At 44.0% G+C, this 18,922-nt stretch overlaps 1 protein-coding gene across 3 annotated transcripts in view; it reads left to right on the forward strand.

Annotated features, from left to right (window-relative positions):
* Nucleotides 1–1,056: 1,056 nt before the first annotated feature.
* Nucleotides 1,057–18,922, forward strand: part of LOC147602801 (nucleolar protein) — a 62,003-nt gene continuing 44,137 nt past the window's right edge. Inside the window, exons 1-2 of one of the 3 annotated variants that reach the window (XM_086797656.1) lie at nucleotides 1,057–1,403; nucleotides 1,483–1,650. In XM_086797656.1, the coding sequence (XP_086653782.1) occupies nucleotides 1,254–1,403; nucleotides 1,483–1,650 (318 nt within the window). In that variant the 5' untranslated portion in view covers nucleotides 1,057–1,253. The remainder of the gene's footprint in view (nucleotides 1,404–1,482; nucleotides 1,651–18,922) is intronic. The other 2 variants (XM_086797655.1, XM_086797659.1) reach the window with 2 other exon arrangements.

Consider the following 18,922-nt stretch of genomic DNA (forward strand, 5'->3'; position numbering starts at 1 on the left):
CATATCCCAAATAGTCCCTAAACTCATGGTTATATAGGCCTAAGTGGTGTACAACCTTCCAACTTCATCACCTTGATGTTTCATTGGCTAGATATTACCTTTTCCTTGTCCAATGCCTCTAGAAGGGGACGCCTACTTCTGTGTCCCTTGGGCTTCCATTGTGCACCATCTATTCCGTTTTTACTTTAACGTTAATGCCTATTAACCATTGCTTAGGTATTTCTTATTTGAAATCCCTTGAACCTTATTTATATGCATTCTTTTACATATAAACAATCTTCCTTAGTCTTACCTTAGTGTTTCCTGTCAATCTCATAACACTTACCCAAATCCTTCATCTCAAACTTCTACTTCAAAAGCCTCATGACATCATGTATGTCAGCATCACTATCACCAGTGACAATCAAGTCATCCACATAATGACTAATATCATGATCCCTCTATTAACAAGATACTCCCCTATCTTGTTTGACCATGCTTTGGGTGCTTACTTCAAGCCATACAAGGCTTTGCGTAACCTGCACACAAAATCTGGGTGTACATCATTCTCACATAACTTGGTGGTTGTTTGACCATGCTTGCTTTAAGCCATACAAGGCTTTGGGTAACTTGCACACAAAATACATCCATCTGATGTAAAGGCCAATCCTTTGCTCTGCAGCCACATCAATGATAGCTCCCACTCACAACTGGGTTGAATGTCTTCTTATAGTTAATGCCATAGGTCAGCGCAAAACCCTTAGCAACCAATCTTGCCTTATACCTGCTCGTCTCGCTGAACTATCTGCGTTATACTTGACCTTATATATACATCCACTTACATCTAATTGCCTTCTTTTCATTTGGTTTGTCTCAATATGCAACATCAGTAAAAGTATCACACCAACACATGCAATGCCTGTATGCCCCTATTATCGAACAGGGAGAAGCATGTATACGGAGTAGGCTTGAATGCTCTATTCCAAACACATACAATGTGGGTGAAGAGAATATAGGATGGAAGATTTGGATAGAACCCAAATTATGCATGCAAAATGTGCATAAGCGGAGCCATGCCATGAAAAAGTAAGTTCACGACAACTTTACGTAATATAGATTAAGGTTCGGTGATGAGAACCTTAGCGTAAGTCAATTGCGAGTTCTTTAATTAATTAAGGGAAGCAGAGTTGAGGGTTTTAACTAAGCCCACAGTGTGGAGGCACGCCTTAAGCACAAGGGTTTAACCGTAAACCCTTCACAGCTGCGTGCTAGCGATGGACATCAGTGCAGAGAAACCCTCTCTTGCAGACCTGAAAGTGGAAGAGTTACTGAAGGAGGTGAGAGTGGAGTATCCCACCACAGAGGCAGTGGAGGCTGCAGTCTCTGCAATACGCTCTTGCCTGAACCAGATACCGGAGCACCTGGTAAGAAGAGAAAAGCTTTATTCTCTCTTTTTTGCTGCAAACAGGAAACCTTCAACATCATTCTGTTGTTTTTTTCTAGGTTAACTCCACCCTGGCGCCCTCTTTTGTTTCGGACCTCGGCGTTCCTGCTCACAAAGCCGAGTTTGCTTTCAAAAGCCCTGAGCTTGTGGAGATTGTGGGAAGCTTTGCTGTGCGAACCATGGCCAAGCCTGTGCAAGCCATCGACCTTGCTGTTCATATTCCCAAGGTTAGAATTTCTCTCTCTAGGGGTTTCTTGATTTGCATCTCTCTCATAGGTCATTTTGGCCTCGTTAATTCTCATTCTCTCTCTCTCTCTCTCTCTCTCTCTCTCTCTCTCTCACACACACACACACACACACACACACACACACACACACACATCACACACAAGCGTGCGCATCGCGCACACACACAAAATCATTAGGGGAAACAGGCTTCTTAGCCTTTAAGGATGTTTCAGAGTGAAAGATCTCAAGGCAAATCTCATTGTACGAATATACAAGGGTTAGCCTTATCACCTACTTTCTCAAGGCAAATAACACATTACTCTCACTGTACGAAAAACGTAGAGAGAGAGAGAGAGAGAGAGAGAGAGAGAGAGAGAGAGAGAGAGAGATAATCCATATATCTATATATATCTATCTATCTATCTATCTATATATATATATTAGGATACTTAGTGAGATTTTTAGGTAGTTGACGCGTGTCAATAGGTTTTTTGGTAGCACGGGCAAGAGTGCGTAGCAAATCTTCCTCTTAAGATGAAGAAGTCGATGCGTGAGTTGCAGTGCCGTCTTCTGAACCACTTTTGATAACCACCCGACTCTCACCTTTCCAATCTTTATGGCTTTCTTTCTTGAGCACCTAGACGCTCGTACTTGTTCAAGGGCTCTACCTTGTCTGTGAGCTTGCGAAGTTGATGCCTCAGTGGGTAGCATGTGTTGTGGCCCTTTACTGGTTTTGCAGTCTTGTTACAGCGTTTTGAGGGACTGCTTGGATGAAAACATCTCTAACACTTAACAAAGTTAAGGCTAGTGCTAGGATTACCTTTATGAGCTATATATATACTTGAATAGCCAAATTATCATGGTCATTTTCTTTCCTCAGTGTTGAACTTCCTAGAGCGTTTCTTTGTAGGTGAAATGCTAGCTAGGAGTGTACAATTGGTCATAGGGGTGTGATTTGACGTCTTCATTCTCAGCCACATCTTGTACTTGAATTTCAGTTGCGTTACTTCTTTCTTGTACATAATATAGAGTAGTAGTTTAGGACTCTTGTGTGTGCTATTTGTGTGATCCACTGCTGCACTTTCTATCTTTGGAAAACCCTAGCACATAGGCACAAGTGTTCTATAGGTACAACCATAAAGAAGTGCTACAATCCTTAGTTGCACCAAAAATAGAGCCATTGACAAATACACATTTTGGTGCCGTCTTCAACAGAAGGTACAAGTACTAAGTGGCCACAGCTATGGTGCAACGCTTGAAGATATGCACCACTCGTAGTACCCACACTTATGAGATTGAGTAGGCAGATGGATCGGGTTTTAATTGCAATACGACGGATCCTCGACTTTCCTTTCGCATTCACTAATACCATGATAAGATGGATTTTGAGGTTATGCCTTTGTCCCGATACGATATGATCTTGGGTCAACAATGGCTATATCAGTATGATCCTATCATCAGTTTCCACAGCCACACTTTACAGTTTGTCAAAGATGGTATGGACATCGATCTCCAAGGTGTTCGCGATCAACCCTCCACACCAACCTTGTCTGCATTACAAGCAAAGCGGTGGGTTTGTAAGGCCGATTGCTCTTCAACACTCTTAATGGTTTTCTCTGCTACGGAGACGGTGCCTAATCAGAATTCCAAGGTGGCATATTTGGCTCAACCCTTCTTTGCCCCACATTTGGATTTGTTTCCTGCAGAGCTACCTCCAGTTTTGCCTCCTCGACGTTCTGTGGATCATCCGATTGATTTACTTCCTGGCAATTCGCCACCAACTCGTGCTCTTTATCGGGTCTCTTTTGCTGAATCCCAAGAAATTCAACGCCAGTTAACGGAACTCTTGGACAAGGGTCATATTCGTCCTAGTCAGAGTCCTTTTGGTACACCAGTTTTGCTCGTGAAAAAGAAAGATAAGTCGATGCGACTTGGCATTGATTTATTTTGCCCTCAACAAACTGACCATCAAAAATAAATATCCTCTTCCTCGAATTGACGCGTTATTTGATCAGTTGCTTCATGCCAAAGTATTTTCCAAGATTGATCTCAAGTCTGGATATCATCAGATCCGTATTCGTGAAGGTGATGAGCACAAGACTGCCTTCCGCATGAAGTATGGACATTATGAGTATTTGGTCATGCCTTTCGGGTTAACCAATGCCCCGGCAACTTTTATGAGTCTCATGAATGACATCTTTCGACCATTTCAGGACAAGCTCGTGATTATTTATCCGGAAGAGATTCTGGTATTTAGTGCTTCAATCAATGAGCACAGCATCTACACGCAGTTTTCCAGATTTTACGGGATAATGCACTTTTTATCAACCCAGAAAAGAGTGAATTTTTCAAGACATCACTAGAGTACCTCGGGCACATCATTTCAGCTTCATTTCAGCTGAAGGCATTTCTGTTGATCCTAAGAAGATACAAGTTATTTAGGATTGGCCGACACCACAAAATATCCATGATGTCAGATCATTCTTGGGTCTTGCCAATTTTTATCACACGAAGGTCTTTAAGTTTTCAGAAATTGCAGCACCTTTGATAGAGGTTTTGAAATCAACACCTGCTTTCCAATGGACAGATATGTTATGATTGCACGACAAGGCAAATGGGTGGAGTATCTGACAAACTTCCATATGACTATTGAATATGTTCTTGGCCTTTCTAATGTGGTTGCAAATGCTCTTAGCCGAATGCCTCAAGCCTTAGCAATGGCGATTTCTACAATTCAAATCGACATTCCAGCAGCTTTTGTGGATCATTATGTAGATGATGAGCCGATTAGTGTCAATACGTGAGTAGACACAAAGGCTGGGATTGGAGAGGCAGGATGTGTTTGAGCCACTGATGTAATAATGCAAGCTTGCGCATGCTGGGATATAACCATAACACACTTGCTTTTGGAAGTTTCTGCAGACTGAACTTGAGACTTGTCTTCGGAGGCGGAAGGTTCGACATTGGAGTTCTGCCGATTACTAGATCGTTTAGGGCATTCGAACCATCGGTGGTCTCCAAAACAAACGGTGCAGAGACCTGTCTTCTGGTGACCGGTAGTAGCAGTAGATTGCTTTGGGTTTTGTGAATGGTCACATCCAGAGTCACGGCCACGGTCGAATCCTTGTGGGTGATAAGATTGTTGATGCCATGGTCGGCCAGAAAAGGACCCCTCTCGTTGTCGAGGCTTTTGGTAGGACTGCTGCTACTGCTGTTGAGAACTGGAGAACCGCCAAAGGACTTAGAACCATCACGAACAAATTTGTTGCCGTTGCCAAAAGTAGAAGAGCCTGGGCGACCTTGACGAAGATCCCCGTTGTGTGGCCGGGATGTCGGCTATGCGTTTAGCATAGCGAATAGCTACTGCAAGGTCGACTGGGTCATATTTGTGAAGATCGGTGCGCAACGTGGGAGTAAGCCCCTCGACAAAAGCGTGTAGCTTGTCTTCTGGGGACAATGTGGAGATCTCCAGTACCAAGCTGGTAAACTGCGAGATATAAGAGGCCAATGATACAGTTTGGGTCAAATGGCGTAAGCGAGATCGTGCTTGAAAATCCGCATTGGCAGGTACAAATTGCTTACGGATGACACGCTGGAATTTGTCCCACGTGTTGACAGTCTTCCCATCAGAAAGTCGCCGTTGCCACCATAAAAATGCATTGTCTTTTAACAAAGACGCGGCAAAGGTAATCTTTTGTGCATCGGTGAGGTCCATGGAATCGAAGTACAAGCAGAGCTTGTACAGCCATTGGTCAAGTGTACGCTTATTGTGTTGACCGGAAAAGGGTTCAAGAGGTTTTATGTCCAGCTTCTTAGTTTTAGATGCTTGTAACAAGTGATAAATTACTTTTAAGTCATCGGCTTCTACCTCTGGGTGTACAATGTCGGTGTCTGGAATCGGTACGTCGATCGAAGCCATTGAATTCGCAGGTTGAGAGTGTTGGGACTGCATTTGCGACGTAAGAGTCTCCAAAGTCTTCTGGAGTTGACTTTGCATAGCTGCCATTTGGTTCTGCATCTCTTGCTGCCATTGGGTGAGAGCAGGTTCGTCTTGAATGATTGGTTCATCCGCCATGGTAGGGGAAGCAACTGGATTACTTTGCTGAAGCTCCTGCTGGCGCTGCTGGGCCCTAGTGAGAACCATTGCCAAAAGCGCGAGTGGGTGCCATGGAGGAAGGCTGAGGCGAGGTTGTCAATGGAGGAGCAGGAATAGACCACCCTGTGTAGCGTGGTCGATTAGGAGGAGAGAGCAAAGGGCTAGGATTGGGACTGGCAGCTGGTGGCGAAGGAGTGGGTGTCCGAGGAGTATATGTGGGTGTGGAGGGTCGAACACTGAATGCCAAAGGAGCCTGCTCAGGGTAAGTATTAATCTCGTGGTAGATGAGAGATGTCTCCGGAATGGCGAGGCCAAGATAAGGGTGCCGCTCCAAGAGGAATGATGCAGGTCTCGGGGCAAGGTATGTATCCTGAAAATCCACACGTCAAATTCTCGGTCACGGGATGTGGGTGTGGCAACTTGGATTCGGAAATAGGCTGGAGGAGCAGGAGTTAGCACTGGAGCAGGAGAGGTTACAGGTACAGGAGAGGGTGTGTCCTGAATATAGCTGAACTCGTATGGTCCCTCAGCCATAAGCCACCACCGTAGGAAAATTCACTGAAAGACGGTGAAGTGTGTCCAGCGAACATGAGTTGGTGTTTTCAGCCCGTAACAAGTGATATTGGCCCCGGATATATGTTGTGCCCGAAAAATAATGAAGTGGCGGGTTTCTGAAGTATAAAATTGCCACATATTAATGTTTACCGGCATAAGGAAAGATCACACCTGAGAACTGTGTGGAGAATATTGCCATTGAGAGTTGCAGGGGCCATGATGATCAGCAGGTAATGAAGGATCATGAACCGGGTTGGAGCGAACAGAATGTTGGTTGAAAATAGCACGCCAGGTTGGTGCTCTTTTTTTAAATTAAAAATGTGATGGTTGCTGGCCGTGTGTTCTCCTTTTTTTTTCTTTTTTTTTTCTCTTGTGCGTTGCGCTGGTCCGTTGGCCGTTGTGTCAAAGGGTTGTTTGCTTTGCAAAGAAGAGGAAAGATGTTTTTGAACTGTGTAAATAGTTTCAGGTGAGAGAAAACAGAAAAAGCACGTTTGCTTTTGGCTGCACGAAAGAGAAAGAGAGAGAGAGAGAGCGAGAGACTGGCCATGCAAGGTCGGGTACTGCTAGTCGTGTACTGCTGGCCGGGTACTGTTGTACTGGTTGTAGGCGCACGCATAATGTCGGCCAGGCCTACGTAGGCAGTCGGCCAAGCCTACGTAGGCAGGCGCCTAGGCCAGGCCGGCAAGCGCCCAGGCCAGGCCTACACAAGCGCCCTGGCCTATGTAGGCAGGCGCCTAGGCCAGGCCGGCAGGCGACCATGCCTACGCCGCCTTGTGGCCAGGCCTACGCAGGCAAGCTGGCGCAGACCACCACGCAGACCTGCATGAAGGGGCGCTGGCAGCACGTAAGGCGACAGCAGAAGGCTGGCGAAGGCAGCCCGTCAGCGACGCAGGCAACGCTGGCAGCCGGCGATGTTAATCTAGGAGGGAAGAGAAAAAAAAAACAGGGAAAGCACTCGCCGATTTGGGCTTGCTTTCGTTTTTTTTAGTTTAATTTTTTTAAAAAAAGTTTAAAAGCCCCCTCCAAGGTTTAAAGGTGTTTGTTTTTTTTAAGAAAACAGAATATATATATATATATATATATATATATATATATATATATATAAACACAAAAGCAAAAGCTCAAGTAGCTTTTGGGGATAGTTATATAAACCCCTTAAGTGGGCTTCTTGCCACACATCTCTCAAGTTTTCAAGCTCTCAAGCTCTCAAGTTCCCTTGCACTTTTATTGTGCAAAGATCGAATTTTCTCTCCACTTGTCCTCTTCACGATGTCGACCCAAGAATCGGAGTTGGAGCCCCTTGTCGAACCCAAAGGCTTGCTGGTTACGGAAGATACCGATGCCGATCTTTTTGATGATTATGTGTCAAAATCAGATTTCCAAGAGTTCAAAGTTGCTCTCGAAGCTTCTTCTTCGGAACGTCAGGCACAAATTGCCGCCCAGATGCAAGCCTTGTAGAACTCCCATCTCTCTCTTGACCACTACCCTCTCTACTCTTTCGGGTATGGATACCTTGGCCTCTGCTTTAGGCCCCAACATTACTCCGGAACAGTTCGGGGGCGAGCAACAATAGGTTTCCTCTCCGGCAAAGCTTTGCTTTGGTGGAAGGAACTCAACCCTAAGCCAACAACTTGGGCACAATTCGAAGATGTCTTCAAGAAAAGAATTCCTCAAGAAAGAGGATGATTATGATGTTGTTGCCCGGTTTACAGCTTTGACCATGACCTCGCAGCACCTCACTTATGAGGTCTACCTCCAGAAGTTTAGGGACTTGCAGATGAAAGCTACAAAGATGGATCCCACTACTCTTTTGGGGTTCTTCGTAGCTGGTTTACCAGACTCATACCGTTTACAAGTTAAAAATAACAAATGCAAAACATTGGACGAAGCCATTCATTCAGTTCGTATCTATGATGATACAATGGTCTCTTCCAAGTCGAAACCCGTTACCGAGCAGGGGAACAAGCATAAACGAAAGTTCTTTGCACCTATGGCTAACACGACTGAAGGAAAGTCTTCGGACCAACCTTCGAAGAATTCAAGTTCGACACCAGCGAAGAAGAAACGACTCCTTAGGGCTTTAAAGCAAGGACGTTGTTTTATCTGCAAAGAAAAAGGACACATGCGTAACGAGTGCCCAAAGCAAAAGGGTGCAAAAAAGACTAACGCAGGACCCAAGCCAAAGACAGCTAATCAGTTGTCTTTGACAGGTACGTCAGTTACTGTACTTTCTCGCCCTAGTGGATGTTCTGATTGGCTGTTCAACTCTAAAGTATTTGGCTTGCATGATCTTCTCCGAGTTTATGGAGAAGTGAATGGCCATAAAATTCACATTCTTCTAGACCCTGGCAGCGCACACAACTTTGTTAACTACAAACTTGTGCAGAAATTGAGTCTTGATACGACACCCAACGATCATACCTATGAGGTACGCCTACTTGCAGGAAGGCAAGTATGGGATCGAAAGGTGGAGATGCTCCCAATCCAGTTCAAGACTACAAAGATACTCTGGAATGCTATGTTATGCACCTAGAAAATGTAGACTTGTTATTAGGGATTGAGTGGTTTAAGACTCTTCAAGTCCAGATAGATTAGTCATATTTTTTCTTTTCAGCATAGGAACATCCAGTATAGTATTATAGGTGATTGTATTCATCCCTCTCAGGGACCTCTTGTAAATACAATTGATTTTGGAAATATAATGGATTCTTTTTTGTATACCGCTTTTCATTGTGTATTGATTCCACTTTCTTCCTTTCTCATCCCTTCCATGGATGTAAATGAATTAAGCCGCTTTCCATTGTGTATTGATTCCACTTTCTTCCTTTCTCATCCCTTCCATGGATGTAAATGAATTAAGTGTGTTTGAAAGCAAAGAATTACCGAAGATACTTGATTCGTTTCAAGATGTATTTCCTAAGGAACTGCCATCGGGTTTACCACCTGAAAGGGCAGTCGATCATCGTATTGACTTGATCCCTGGTGCCCATCCTGTCAGTATTCCACCTTACAGGATGAGCCAAGCTGAGGAAGATGAGTTGGCTAAACAACTCGAAGATTATTTGAGGATGGGCCAGATCCGTCCAAGTAAATCACCTTGGAGTGCACCTGTGTTGCTTATGTGTATAGATTACAAGAGATTGAACAAGCTGACAATTAAGAACCGTTATCCTCTCCCTAGATCAGATGATCTGATTAACCGGTTAGCAGGAGAGAAATATTTCACGAAGATAGATTTACGTACTGGCTATCACCAGATACGTATTCATGGAAGGCATGTCGAAAGAACCGCCTTTCGGACTAGGTATGGCCATTATGAGTTTCTCATATTACCTTTTGGGTTAACCAATGCTCCAGCCACTTTCCAGCAAACGATGAACGATCTTTTTCGTGAACATTTGGGAAAATTTGTGGTGGTGTTCCTGGATGATATTTTGATATATAGTCGTACTCTTGAGGATCATGTTAGACACCTCACGATTGTCTTATCGACTATATGCTAAGTTAAGTAAATGTGAGTTTTTTATGACAGACATCATTTACTTGGGACACAAGATCACTAGAGATGGATTGAGCATTGACTATGACCGAGTTCAGAAGGTTCTGGACTGGCCTATACTGCGAACAGTGAAACATTTTCGTTCTTTTCTCGGTTTTGTTGTTTTTCTTCGGAAATCTGTATGGGAGTACTCTCAGCTCACACTACCGATGATCGACTTATTGAAAGGTCGTGGACGTAAGTCAAATCAGCCTATCACTTGGAATAATGATGTGGATATGGCCTTCAGACTTTTGAAAGATAAAGTCAAGGAAGCACCTATCTTAGCATTACCCGATCCTAGTCGGCCTTATGTTCTTGAAACTGATGCGAGTGACTATGCCATCGGGACTGCTCTATTTCAAGATGGTAGACCGGTTGCTTTTGAAAGTAAAAAGCTAGACGATACTCAATCTCGTTGGCCAACCCTTGAGAAGGAGCTTTATGCTGTGATTCATGCTCTCATATTTATATGGCTCCAAGTTTGTGGTATTGACTAATCATCAATCAATCAAGTATGTGTGTGATGCAGATGATTTGAGAGGAAGGAAATCTCGTTGGGCTGAGTTAATGCAAGATTTTGATTTTGAGATCCGTTAGATTAGTGTTGCAGATGCGCTTAGTCGAATTAGAGAGGTGAATACTTTGTCGTTCACAGAGATTTCTACTGACTTATTTCAGTTATTGAGAGGGCTTTGCAGGACTGATAGTTATTTTGGTCCATTTTGGCAGAAGATCCAGGACGGGAGCTCATTGATTGACCAAGACTCAATGACTGAGCAGTCTACCATCCAGGCTGCAGGAGGCCAGTGGATGATTCGGAATGGTTTACTATTCCGTAATGACAAAATTTGTGTACCACAGATCCCGGACATTAGGTCCAAGATTCTTAAGGAGTGTCACGACGTCCCTTCTGCTGGACACCCTGGGGTACACAGGACACTATCGTTAATGAAACACACTTTTTATTGGCCAAAGATGAAAGGATATGTAGAAGATTATGTTATCAAGTGTCAAATTTGTCAGGCAAATAAAGCTGAACGCTTTAGACAGGCTGGGTTGTTGCATCCTTTTCAAATCCCAGGTAATAAATGGGAAAGTATTTCCATGGATTTTATTACCGGATTGCCAAGAACACATCAAGGCCACGATTCTATTTGGGTTGTGGTAGATCGCTTGACAAAAATGGCTAGATTTTTACCGACCCGGAAGACTATTACAGCTACGCAATTAGCACGGCAGTTTATCGAGCAATTGTTTAAACTGTACGGGTTACCGCAGGACATAGTCAGTGATAGGGACTCTAAGTTTACGAGTGATTTTTGGAAACTTGTTTTTGAGAAGTTGGAAACAACTTTGAATTTGAGTTTCTCAGATCATCCTCAATCTGATGGCCAAACTGAAAGAGTGAATCAGATTTTGGAGGATATGCTTCGAGCATATGTATCCAAAAGACAGAGTTCATGGGAGGATTATCTTCCTATGTTAGAATTTGCATATAATAGTACTTACTACTAAGCATACGAGTACAGGATTTACTCCTTTCATGCTTATCACCTGTTATAGTAGGATTCTCAGAACTTTAGCATGATGCAGCAGGTAATTTTTTGCAAGATATGCAGGAAATGTTACAAGTTGCGAAAGAATCTATTAGAAGTGCTCAAGACCGAGACATATTTTATTCTAATAGACATCGTTCACCCAAAGAGTTCTCTGAAGGAATGATGGTGTATTTGCGAGTTCCGAAAGATTCCGAGACTTTATGGACAGGTCGATCTCCGAAATTATCCCCTAGATACTGTGGACCATTTTGTATTACACGAAGGATTGGTTCAATTGCATATGAATTGGATTTGCCTTCTCATGTGAAAGTTCATCCCGTATTTCATGTCAGTAGACTTAAGGAAGTACTGGGTGGAACAGACCAGTTAGTTACTCCTCAAGAAATTATAGATTCCGAGGACATGACATTTGTTCCGCACGAACCTGAAAAGATTCTTGGATTTCGTGAAAGAAGATTGCGTAATATGCTTATCACGGAATACAAGATCAAGTGGAAGGATCGTGTTGAGGAGGACGCTACATGGGAGACATTGACTACTCTTCAGAGAGATTACCCTGGCTTTTTAGTGAGCTCAGGAGTGAGCTCTGAGAGGAAGGGGAGTATGTCATGTGCACAGTGTGTATCTACCGTGTGCTACACGCACACAAGACTAGCTTTGAGGTTTGGGGAAGCTTGGAGCTAGGCAGGCTGATTGGCGAGCTGAGTTAGGGATAGACTAACGGGCAAGCACCCAAGTATGGACGAGCGGGCGTCCAAGTGTGGACGCCTGATGACCGGCCAAGAGCCTATAAAAGGGTGACCAAGGTTAGTCATTAGTCATATAAAGTCTCGCGAGATTTGTGAGAGCTCTATGGTCTTGGAGCCTGGATCTAGGGCAGACGTGCACTTGCTTTACGCAGCTGAGGCCGGCAGCAATCTCGAGGCCCGCGAGGGTAGCTTCGTGGCGGTATGGGACGTCGCGAGGAGGAGATCGGTCGGTACGTCAACCTAGTTAGCTCAGCTCGTGGCTCGGTGGGGACAGCCTAGACTATGGGCTTGCCCACGGCTGTCATGGTTGGGAGGTGAGTCAGGCCTGCACCCCCTTGTTGTTTGTTTGTTTGCAGGATTCGAGTCTCGTACCAGGAGCGATCACGAGGAGATCCGGTGGGGATTTGACGCGCGCTTGCGCAGGGGGGGGGGTTCAGTGGGTATTTGGGACCCAATAAGGTGTTGTCTACTTCACTCTCTCATTTTCTTCTCTCTCTACCCAGTGAATTTGGATGCTAAAGATTCTCACCACATAAAGGTATAAAGAAGGCCTTGTTGTGCGTTACCACAATCAACCTCAGTGCATGTAACAGCCAAAATCAAGGGCATGTAGTCAAAAATCTCGATCAACCAATTACACCTCCACATCAGTGTTTTCTTGGTTTTAGCATAATAGAGTACTAATGATAGTCAACAATTGGATTAGCAAAATAAAAGGCAATGATATGAGATGAACACACAGATTGCATTAGATGGGTTCCTTTTAAATAGGTTGAGAATACATCATCATTAGCCACTAATTTGGCTCCATAATCATGCTTAATCAAGCTCCCCCCTCCACTTTTAGATGCATTAAATGCTGATTGTTGACCATAACTCATCCACTAGCCCACTTGAAGGAGGCGCCTACTTTTGAACTAGTATGGGCTGATTCTTGTTCACATTGCACTCCTTTTTATGCATTCAAGCTACATCAAATCCACCTCCAAATTACTGCACCCTTCATCATTTGGGACCCAATAAGGTGTTGTCTACTTCACTCTCTCATTCTCTTCTCTCTCTACCCAATGAATTTGGATGCTAAAGATTCTTACCACATAAAGGTATAAAGAAGGCCTTGTTGTGCGTTACCACAATCAACCTCAGTGCATGTAACAGCCAAAATCAAGGGCATGTAGTCAAAAATCTCGATCAACCAAGTACACCTCCACATCAGTGTTTTCTTGGTTTTAGCATAATAGAGTACTAATGATAGTCAACAATTGGATTAGCAAAATAAAAGGCAATGATATGAGATGAACACACAGATTGCGATAGATGGGTTCCTTTTAAATAGGCTGAGAATACATCATCATTAGCCACTAATTTGGTTCCATAATCATGCTTAATCAAGCTCCCCCCTCCACTTTTAGATGCATTAAATGCTGATTGTTGACCATAACTCATCCACTAGCCCACTTGAAGGAGGCGCCTACTTTTGAACTAGTATGGGCTGATTCTTGTTCACATTGCACTCCTTTTTATGCATTCAAGCTACATCAAATCCACCTCCAAATTACTGCACCCTTCATCACTTGTATTTCTAAAACTCGCATGGTTATCTAGCATCCTCTCTGCCATTGCATGTCAACAAAGAAAATATCAAGACCTTACAAGTATAGGATTGTTTCCCCACATGTGAAAAACTAAAGCTTTGTTATAAATGTAAGGGGTGCATGTCCTAGAGAGATCTTAATTATTCACTAAATTAAACTACAGAATGGAAAGTAGGATGGATGCAAGAACAATTCTGTGTAAGTGTGCTATGATTAGTTTGCTGTACACCACATTGGGGGCTAAAGATTCTTCTCTTTTGGTATGTTTATTCCAAAAGAGAAGATTCGAAGTACAAAGCTTTGTGGTCATTTGGTGATTTCCTAAGCTCTAGCTTTTTTAGAAAACAAAAACAAATTAATCAGTTCGATGAAGTTTAACGGCACTCAACACTTTGGGCACTAGAAGGAATATATCAACCCAGATCCAACTTAACCGGTGACTAGGTGGCAACACCTATATAGTCCGTCCAACAAGAAGTCCAGTCCAATCTTTTGGCAACTTACTCGACAATCTCGTTGAGTTGTCCAGGTGTCTCCCTACCAACCCAACTTAGGGAATAAGAGCACACTGTCTTCTTATCTTGTGTGATACTCAGGTAGTGCTGGGAATTTACTAATCTGCACCCAACACTTTGGGCACCTATGGGAATATATCAACCTACACCCAACTTAGCGCGTGACTAGCTGGCACCAACGATGTAGTCTGTCCAATGAGAAATCAAGTCCGATCTTTTGGCAACTTCCGTGACAATCTCGTCGAGTTGTTTAGGTGTATTTTCCCGCTAGCCCAACTTAGGGTACAAGAGCACACTGGTCTTATTCTGTGTGGCACTTGGGGCACGCTAACCAATACCTTCACACTCATAAAGATTCCTTTGTTCCAAATCACACCAAATCAATGGAGGCACTCTGTGTTCAATCTTCTAGGGATCTTAAATACTACAACTTTTGGCTTGCCTGCTTTATGCTCAATGCTTTCAATGACCTTACAATTCTGTTGTACATGTCGGTTCACTTACTACAGTAACTACCCGTGTTGTTCGCACAACTCAACTAGTTGTATTGATTCTTATACAACACAATAATTATCTTACAATCTTTGGTAGCCCAATAAGTTGAAGTGTTGACACAAGCTTTGTTTGAAAAGCAACTGTTGGCACAAGCTTTGCGCGTGAAAAGAGCCCAAAAAGCAAATAACTAAAATACCCACCTTCCTGTACCATCGTGTTGCAGATGTGCTGGTTGTATCGGCCATGGCATGGCAGCTTGTTGTCGGCTTGTAGTTGGCGGTATATCAGCTGCATAGCAAGAATGTGGCAAGGCAACAACAATTAGTTTTATGGTTGTCTGTATAGTGTAAGGCTGTTGATGTGTTGTCCATGTTTGAGCAGATGTGTAGCTTTGTCTAAATAAGTATGGCCTTGATGATGTGTTATTGCTATTAGACTTCTTTGCAACTTCTTGTACACCTTCGCTACCAATTCCACAGAGCTCTTGATAGCCTCGAGATCAGCGCACACATTTGTACAGCTCGGTCTAGTCCTCAGATTGTGTGCAATAGAAAAGATCAAGATGATTGTGTCACCATTTGGCCACCCGAATGGTTCACTCTTGCTTTCACACTATGTACATATTGGATTGGTGTCCATGGCTTATGGAATGTGCCTATGCATGTGATGACACGTGTCATGCTGTATAGTTAGATATGATATTCCGCTGGGACTTGAAGTTATCATGCTCGGAATATCTGGAGGACTTGGCTTTCCGCTGGGACTTGTGCCTTTGTGTACATGCCCGGAAACGCTTGGAGGATTGGCTTTCCACTGGGTCTGGTATCGCATATACTTGCCTGGAAACGCCTGGTCTTATATGGTTTCATGAACGGAAATCGCTCATGCCAATGCTGCATTGCATAGCATCTTTATGTGCTTGCCTGCAAATGAAATTGCATGTTGTTTTCATGCTTGCATGACCTATGTGTAGTTTCGGGCTAGGGGACGCGCGCCCGTGAACCGTGCGTGTGAAACTGTCCACTGACATGGTTGTGTGGCATGTGAACAGGTGGTAAGTATTACCCAATCTAGGCTCAAATAGCCTTTAGGACTTAGCCAATATTTATAAGTGAGTGCGTTCCCACTTCATTAAAGTTTGGGCGCCCAAAAGTCACTTATAAATTATGACCGCTTCTAAGTTCACACTCACTGAAGTCTCGAGGCGGACAAGACTCAATTTCCAGGACCTGATCCTCCCTTTTTGAAAGAGCTCTTGGCTGTAATTCATGCACTTACTATATGGAAACACTATCTTCTTGGGGTTGATTTCACTGTGAAGACAGATCACCAGAGTTTGAGGTATTTTCTTACTCAAACTAAGTTATCAGAGAAGCATATGAGGATGGCCAATTTCCTCTCTATGTTTCATTTTCAGATCTTGCACACCCCGGGAAAGAAGAATGTAGTGGCCGATGCATTGTCATGAAAGCCGTATGTAGCAGCTATCTTGGTTGCCTCTCATGGGGACTTGTCTACCATGCGTGATTTGTATCATACAGATGCTGATTTTGCCACTATTTGGGCTGATTTGATGGCTGGTCATGCACATGCCTCATATGTGATCAAAGAGGGTTATCTCATGAAAGATAATTGCCTATGTGTGGTGTCTGACATGAGGCAAAAGGTTTTGGATGAGTGCCATGCTCCTCCATATGCTGGTCATAGAGGCATAATGCCTACTACGCACATGATTGAGCGGTATTTCTTTTGGCCAGGTATGCGGAAGGACATAGAGGCACATGTACGTGCATGTATCACTTGTCAAAAGGTCAAATTTGATATGTTAGGCACAAGCTACATAGGTCACATCTGAAGCCTTAGGTGTCGGTATTTGTCACTTAATCCACTTGAGAATAGAGCATTGAGGTTATCCTAGGGTAGAAGCATTGTAGAAGCATGTAGGTAACAAAGGCTTAGGCTAGCCTTTGGCCAACCTTAGGTGGGCTCTCACAATAGAGACATAAGACAGGCTAATCTCTCTTGCAATGAGTCTCTCCTTGACATAATGATAATGCACCTCAATGTGCTTTTTATGAGCATGGAACATTGGGTTCCTTGCAACGGCCAATTCACTCTGGCTATCAGTGAAGATGGAGGTGGGAGACTACTGTCCAACACCAAGATCCGCCAAAAGGCGTTTGAGCCGTACACACACTCCATAGTCGCTGTAAAAGCTACCCTGTACTCAGCTTCATAGCTTGAAGTCACTGTTGGCTTCTTCTTGCTGAGCCATGATATACATGAATCACCAAGGTGAAAGCAAAAGCCACTAGTGGACACTTGCGTGTCATAACATCTAGTCCATTCGGAATCACTAAAAGCATGTAGTTGAACATCACCTCCCTTAGCATAGAATAAGCCAAGGGACTGAGTGCCCTGTATGTGTCTAAATACTCAATTGGGTGACGGCAAATTGAATGTATGGCCTCGTATTACATAGATGGGGCACCAATAACCTGCTGATAAAGTGATGCATCAAATGGTTTACTTGCATCTCGGAGACTAAGCCAATGTAACTTGGTTAAACACAATGTAAACTTGTTAAACTTGCTTGCTAAACTTGTCCACAATGCTTGCTCTGATACCAATGTAACTTGGTTGAACACAATGCTAATCAATACACTTAAATACACTAAGATTTGATGGACACTTGCTCAAATACAAGAAGTAAATTGCTTGTAACGTGCGGAAGCTCTGGGAGTCTTCTTTCAGCCCTAAACACTCTTGAGAACCTTCTGATGCAAAAACGCACCATCTGATGCAAAAACGCAGGTAGAGAGAGAGTAGAGAGAGAGAGAGTGAGAAGTGCTGGAAATTCAGTATATACTATGGTACAAAAAGGTACATATCTTTGCAGCCATGGGCTGCCTTCATAAAAAGGTTGCTAACCCTAAAATCTGTCCCCTATGGGACCTCCTATGATCCAATCCCCTAGTGGGAGAGAATGCCTAAACCATAGAGCAAGGGGCCTTTATATAGGCCTTGGAACATGTGGGAAACTGGCCGACTGCTGGTCGGCCAGTTATGGATTCATAAAATCACTTAAAATGCAGCCGACTGGTTCTCTTGGATGCGCCTGCTGCCAGCACCCTCTGTCCTGCAGCCGACAGCCCTTTGGTCATGCTGATGTCAGCCTCCATGCAGCCGACAGCCTTCTGATCCATGCTATGGTCCAAGTCCTGCTCCATGTCCATCTTCTACTGGTTCATAGTCTTTATCTGCCTGCCCCTTCTGGATTTAGTCTTGAGAAAGTCCATGGCATTGCTGATGCACATGACATCCCCCTCTGCTAAACTTGATGACGGGAATCCAACCTGCTCTTGGATGACTGTCATCATCCCAATCCTGTTCCGAAGTCCCTCTGTCATCTTCCATCCCTGGCAAACCTTTTTTCTCTGAAAATCCGGTCTGTTCTCCAAATCACTCTGTCTCTGATGAAGATCTATGCATCTGGTCTTCCTCTAGTCCACAATCCACTCCTGCCCTGACTTTGAACACCGTCTTGGTCTTCGTTCCTGGAACTGAGTCTGGCACTCTCACATCACCCTTGGAGGATCAACCTCCCTTGGGACCGTTCCCTTAGAACCTATCTGGCTCACGGAACTGCCATCCCCATCTGGCACTGTGGAACACCACCAACAAACCTCCTGGGAGTTCTTCTCGATCTGTGTTCCCGCCTTGGGCTTCGAATCCGTGTACTTTCCTGTACCTTGGACCTGTACACCATCATATGGGACTGAATCAGTGTTTAGCTTGGCTGAGCTTGATGCTCTGATACCAATGTAACGTGCGGAAGCTCTGGGAGTCTTCTTTCAGCCCTAAACACTCTTGAGAACCTTCTGATGCAAAAACGCACCATCTGATGCAAAAACGCAGGTAGAGAGAGAGTAGAGAGAGAGAGAGTGAGAAGTGCTGGAAATTCAGTATATACTATGGTACAAAAAGGTACATATCTTTGCAGCCATGGGCTGCCTTCATAAAAAGGTTGCTAACCCTAAAATCTGTCCCCTATGGGACCTCCTATGATCCAATCCCCTAGTGGGAGAGAATGCCTAAACCATAGAGCAAGGGGCCTTTATATAGGCCTTGGAACATGTGGGAAACTGGCCGACTGCTGGTCGGCC

This window comes from Cibotium barometz, chromosome 66 (genome assembly GCF_041138505.1).
Source record: "Cibotium barometz isolate CiBa-2024 chromosome 66, ASM4113850v1, whole genome shotgun sequence".
NCBI lineage: Eukaryota > Viridiplantae > Streptophyta > Polypodiopsida > Cyatheales > Cibotiaceae > Cibotium > Cibotium barometz.